Genomic DNA, 6,024 nt, shown 5'->3' with positions numbered 1-6,024 from the left:
AGCACTGGCGTAGGAAGCCACAGTATTTAGATGAGGTTCAGTCATATTTATCCGGGAGGGACAAACGGGCATCGCTGACCTGGGCGGACTGCTGAATGAACTGGTGTGCTGGCTCACTGGGTCGACTGGCAGTAGAGTATCCTCCACTAGTTGAAGGCAATGCCTCTCGAGTATTTTCGAGATGTTGAAGAACGCAAAGGACCTCATCCATCGCCGTCCCCAGTTGCGCCAGCTGGTCGTGGTGTTGACGAAGTAGGTATCCCTGTTTGTCAACTGTCTAGGAGATGTCCTGATTCCCTGCTACTTCCATTTGTCGAGGCAGTATTCTGTAACGGAGAAGCTGGGAGTTGAGAAGCAGGTGGTGAGTTTAGTAATACAAGAAACATATACCTATACAAAACAGAAGTACCATCTGGACATGAAACACATAACCAATACTGCCTGGGGAATGGAACTAAGTGAGTGACAGATCTCGGGGAGGTAATCAGCGTAGTGATGAGAGGAGTCCAGGTGTGCCTCATAATGAGGCTCAGGTATGCATAACGATGGTACTAGGTGTGCGTAATGATGATTGCTAGGACAAGTGGATAGTAAACCGGCAACATCAAGCGGGAGTAGATGTGACAGACTCTCCAAACTCCCGCCAGTGGAGATTGCTTGTTCTGTTGTTGAAATGTTTGCTGTTGCTTTCACACGTTTCAATGCATATGTGGTAAATCTATATTCCATCTAATCCTACAATAATTGCTAACATTAGCGTTTCATCATTCCATCCCTCTATCATTTATTGCAACACTTAGACATTTCTGTTTCTGAGCACCATGCTTTGGAGTCAGTACATTTAATGAGAGAAAATGTTTGTTTGATCCATTTATGAATGGTGAGGAAATAAAATTCATTCTAATTTAGACGGATGTACCAATGTAACAATGGTTGTGGATTTGACTTTTACATTGTAGTACCAGTTTATTGGCTGTAATTGCCAATGGGGTAATTGCATGGCACTGAGGGGTTGCATGTACCTGTTTGAGCTCCTGTTAGACAGTTTCGATTTGGTTTCTCAAGGGGAGGCTGTGCAGTCTTGCGCTCAACCTGTGTCCTTTCAGATAGGACAGGTTCAAGGGATTATCCAGTACTTTTGTATAGCCTCCTTTTTAGTCAGTAGTTCTGAAATTAGCGCCCACGAATCAAGTGGTCCCTTCAAATTGTGTACTACATCACATATTGTATGTGCAGATATGTGCAGCAGTCATTGCTCTCTCACTCTAAGGTGTGTGCATCTTGCTAACTGTTACTCAAATGGTAAGGGGCTGAAGTACATTGGCTAGAACTTGAAATTGCTAGGTGGCTGGCCAAATAGGGGGGAAATGTCGGGAAAATTGTGATTCACAGCATCCAGAAAACTAGGGATTTTGTGGCTAATTGAGGTGAGACAGTAATTCTGCTCATATATTATACATGTATCAATTACACATTGACACATCCAGCCCAAAGCAGGTTTTTTTTTTAAACGTACTTGTCGCCAATGTACCGGAGCATGTCTTTAAGCCTTATAACACAGGTGCAAAAGACAACGATACACCACTAACGTAACAAATACAACAAGCCCGCACAAACTAAACAAACTTAAATAACACCCATCCCAATACCCCAACAAGGAACTGGTGAAAACAATTAGACAAAATCAAACGAAAAGGAAAAAAGGATCGGTGGCAGCTAGTAGACCGGCGAGGACGACCGCCGAGCGCCACCCGAACAGGAAGGGGAGCCACCTTCGGTGCTATTTGTAACACTTGCCTTCTGCTGATTTTATGCCCTTAAGACTGCTACAAGATCACTATTATACAATTACATAATCAAAATGTGTTGTAGACAAAATAATGAAAATGGCTGTCTGGTTGTAAGATTTGTAGTTGATCAAGTCGTTGCATGTAAAGATTTTTATTACTTGACTTGTGACTGGACTTGACTTGCTCTTATAATGCACGACTTGGACCTGCTTCTATAAACCAATGAGGAGATAGGAGAGGCAGGACTTGCAGCACGATCTGCATCAGAAATAGAACTGATTTCTATTTTACAGGCTGACCACACCGCTGGCGTTGTGTGCGCGAGCGTCGCAAAATAAATGTAGAAATCCATATTATTCAATTATTGCACCCACACTCCTCGCGCGCGCCAACTAGCATCTGCACCTGTCCCAAAATTAATGTCATTGGTTAAGAGTTTGTTTTGATATTTGAACCTGCGTGTGGTGATCGCGTTTGGTGTAGGGGGACAAAATATATTTATGCACGATAGCGCACCCCGCAGCCAGTTTGAGTTCCGTGTTACATGCTGACCAGACCGGACACGTCGCGTGCATCGCAAAATAAATTTAGAAATCCATGTTATTCAATTATTGCACCCACACTGCTTGTGCAAGCTAAAATAGAACTCATTCCTATTTCTGACGCATATCACACTGCAAATCCTGCCTCTCCCAACTCCTCATTGGTTTATATAAGCAGGTATCACGTGCCATCTCCTCATTGGTTATACCCACGTGAGTGATTGAAAGACAAACTGTTTTGCCTGTAGTCGTGGTAATACAATGAAAGTTTAGATGGATCACCATATAAATTAAACGATGAAAAAGCCTGAAAGGAGGAGAGATGACTAGAAATGATTCGGTTGGCTGTTTTATGTGTGGATTAATTGTCGGAGTAGAGGTCCTTGTGCATTTCAGGTAAAATAACAACTCAATGTTTATATCCCAGGACAAATTAGCTAGCAACAGCAAGCTAGCTAAATAGGACAAATTAACGTTAGCTAACAAGAGCAGCTAACTAGCTAAATTGCCTTATATGTTTAATGCTTTTCGACCTGTCCCCAAATTAATGTAATTGGTTCAGAGTTTGTTTTGATATTTTAACCTGTGTGTTGTGATCGCGTTTGGTCTGGGCTCTTGGCATCGCAGACGCTCGTTGGCGTGCAGTCATGGAATAACATAGATTTCTACATTTATATTGCAACGCTCGCGTGGCGTAGTCAGCCTGTTAGAGCCGGGTGGCTCTCTTTCATGTCCAATAGACACACTAGTTTTCGGTGATAAACGAGGACAAATTCAGTTAGGTCGTTCCCCGTTTCGTTACGTTTGTTTCAGTTTAAGAAACGTTTTCCAACAGAATTGGCGTAATGAATAGCTATCTAGCGTTAGATTGCTCCGAACACCACCACATAAACATACTGTAACTGGGGAGAAAGTGTAGTTCGTCAATTGGAGGCATACACAACGTATCGATGTGTGCAAATCTGCAACAGTAATTGTATATTTTTTTATTTGAAAGATTATTATTCGTTGATATGAAAGATAATGTATAATATGTTCTGAAAACCATTTGGCAAGTGATGCTTATTTACGTTTCCAAACGTTAAAACCAGCACCAGAATTATAGTTCACATGGCTAGTTGTGGTTAATCGCAGAAGGTTTTTCGAGAGCTAAACTAGGCCTACAGTACCGACATCATCATCATCATTAAACATAACTTTGCCACATTTTAAGTGCGCATATACACACTATATTACGGTTACGGGCACTGACGGCAAAACAATGGCGGCCCCCGGTGGGAACTATTAGATTAATGTTTTGTAATACCTCTCTTCACAGCAATTTACCTATTGTTCTGATACTTCTGCAATATTGAACACCCCTGTATGATTATAAAACTGTTTCGTGACCAGTAAAACGGATCACATTGTTAATTCTGATATGAGGGCAGTTGGTAAGTGGACATGGCTAACGTTAGCTATTCAGAACCAGAATTGAGTTTTGTAGTTGAGGTCAGATGAGATAAGAGATGAAGCCCGGATGAGATAGAGCAAGTCTACGTTGAGATCAATAACGTTACATCTTATTCAAATGCTCTTGCTTTTTCGAAAATGCAGGCATCTGAGTTTTTTTGTCAAATGCTTAGTAAACAACAGGCTTAGATTAACAGTGAAACGCTTACTTGCGAGCCGGGAACCTTTCCAACAATGTAGATTTTTTGTTTAGAAATAATAACACGAGTAAAGATAATTTGGCTATATACACGGGGTACCAGTACCAAGTCGATGTGCAGGGGTACGAGGTAGATTTTGTTAGGATAGTCTTGGAGGTAGTGCCACATTGTAATTCTAACATGTTTCATTTGATCATATTTACTGATCTATTTTCAACAAGTAAAATCATTTCAAATGTTTATTATCTGCACAACCTAACTCTTCTTCTCTTACTTTGATAGTTGTCATGAAACTTTGACATGTTGGCACAGAAACTGCACCTGCTCCGACACAACGTCCTGTCATTTGTATCCTCTCGGACTGGCAGTGACCTCACCAGGCGCCAGTATGATGTCATCGTGGTGGGGGGAGGACATGCTGGGACTGAGGCGGCGGCCGCAGCAGCCAGATTGGGAGCAGAGACTCTCCTCATTACCCAGAAGATCATGACTATCGGTGAGAGAGAGGAAGAGCCGCCTGTTATTTACTTGTGGGATCAGTAGGAATAGAGCAGTATCTCTCTGAGCCACCCACCCACTCAGACTCACTCCCTCTCTCGCACCCTTCTCCTCTCGTTGTACCTCAGGGGCCCTCTCCTGTAACCCATCTCTGGGGGGCGTGGGGAAAGGCCAGCTGGTGAGGGAGGTGGATGCTCTGGACGGTCTGTGTGGGCGAGCAGGCGACTCGGCCGGGGTCCACTTCTCCATCCTAAACCGCAGCAAAGGGCCCGCTGTGTGGGGACCCCGGGCACAGCTGGACCGGGAACGCTACCGCCAATTCATCCAGGTATCTACCACTCAGCACAGCCAGGATCTGTTCAAGTTCATTTAATTGAATTGTTTAAACAGGAATCAGACAAGTTGTTTACATAAAGTCCTGTGTCGGCTTCGTTGGTAAGAGCGTGGCGCTAGCAATGCCAAGTTTGTGGGATTAATTGCTGCATGTATCACATAAAAATATATGTATACACTCACTGTACTGTAAGTCCCTTTAGATAAAATTGTCTACCATGTGGGAGATAAGAGCACATATTGGCTCCAAATCCACGTTGCAGTGATACTCTTTTTAATTTACCATCTATCTCAAGAAAATCTATATCTAAAAAATGATTAGTGCTTTAATCTTCTCCTGACTCCTCTGCAGTCAGAATTGCTGTCCACTCCCAGGCTGACAGTGTTGGAGGGCTCAGTGGATGAGTTGCTGGTGTCACAACCCAACCCAGAGGAGCCTGGACACCACAGAGTCACTGGGATAAGACTGGGTAGGAAAGACTGACAGACTGATAGACTGACTCTCTCACACAAACACACACACTACACATTCACACACTACACTCTACACAATGTCTCTCTTAATATCTGAAACTTGTGTTTTCCTGTTGAATCTTTGACCATTCCCCTACAGTGTCATGCTGTCATCTGTTTATGTAGGATGATTGTAGGTTTATATGTTGTACAAGTATTTGAACCGTAGTAGTATACATCCCCTCTTTCTCCCTCTCACACACACACACACACACACTCCTCTCTCTCTCTAACAAACCTCTCTCGCTCTCTCTCTATTTGAATTCAATTCAAAGGGCTTTATTGGCATGGGAAGCAAGTGGAATAGATAATAAACAAAAGTGAAATAAACAATCTGAAATGAACATGAAGATTACACTCCCAAAAGTTTCAAAAGAATAGAGATCTTTCAAATGTTATATTACTGGCTATGTATAGTGTTGTAACAATGTGTAAATAGTGTGCAAGTACAAATGTGAAAATAAATAGATAAATATAGTTTGTATTTACTGTTAGGTTCTAATGAACCTATTAAAACTCACTGACAATTAGTAAAGCTCAAACCAAGTTTATTCACCTGCTGGTGAATATACCAGCTGCATAAGACACAGACATGGTTCCAACATTGGTAGTGTTTATATACAGTTGAAGTCTGAAGTTTACATACACCTTAGCCAAATATATTTAAACTCCGTTTTTCACAATTCCTGACTTTTA

At 42.2% G+C, this 6,024-nt stretch overlaps 1 protein-coding gene across 3 annotated transcripts in view; it reads left to right on the top strand.

Annotated features, from left to right (window-relative positions):
- Positions 1-2,551: 2,551 nt before the first annotated feature.
- Positions 2,552-6,024, top strand: part of mto1 (mitochondrial tRNA translation optimization 1) — a 26,122-nt gene continuing 22,649 nt past the window's right edge. The window contains exons 1-4 of one of the 3 annotated variants that reach the window (XM_090202484.1): positions 2,552-2,728; positions 4,267-4,480; positions 4,611-4,810; positions 5,168-5,285. In XM_090202484.1, coding sequence (XP_090058610.1) covers positions 4,285-4,480; positions 4,611-4,810; positions 5,168-5,285 — 514 coding nt within the window. In that variant the 5' untranslated portion in view covers positions 2,552-2,728; positions 4,267-4,284. Of the gene's footprint in view, positions 2,729-3,547; positions 3,766-4,266; positions 4,481-4,610; positions 4,811-5,167; positions 5,286-6,024 lie in introns of those variants that run through there. The other 2 variants (XM_021565509.3, XM_036946679.2) reach the window with 2 other exon arrangements.

The sequence above is a fragment of the Oncorhynchus mykiss genome, chromosome 16, assembly GCF_057628025.1.
Source record: "Oncorhynchus mykiss isolate SJ-2025 chromosome 16, ASM5762802v1, whole genome shotgun sequence".
Lineage (NCBI taxonomy): Eukaryota > Metazoa > Chordata > Actinopteri > Salmoniformes > Salmonidae > Oncorhynchus > Oncorhynchus mykiss.
This window is presented reverse-complemented; position numbering and strand designations above follow the sequence as displayed.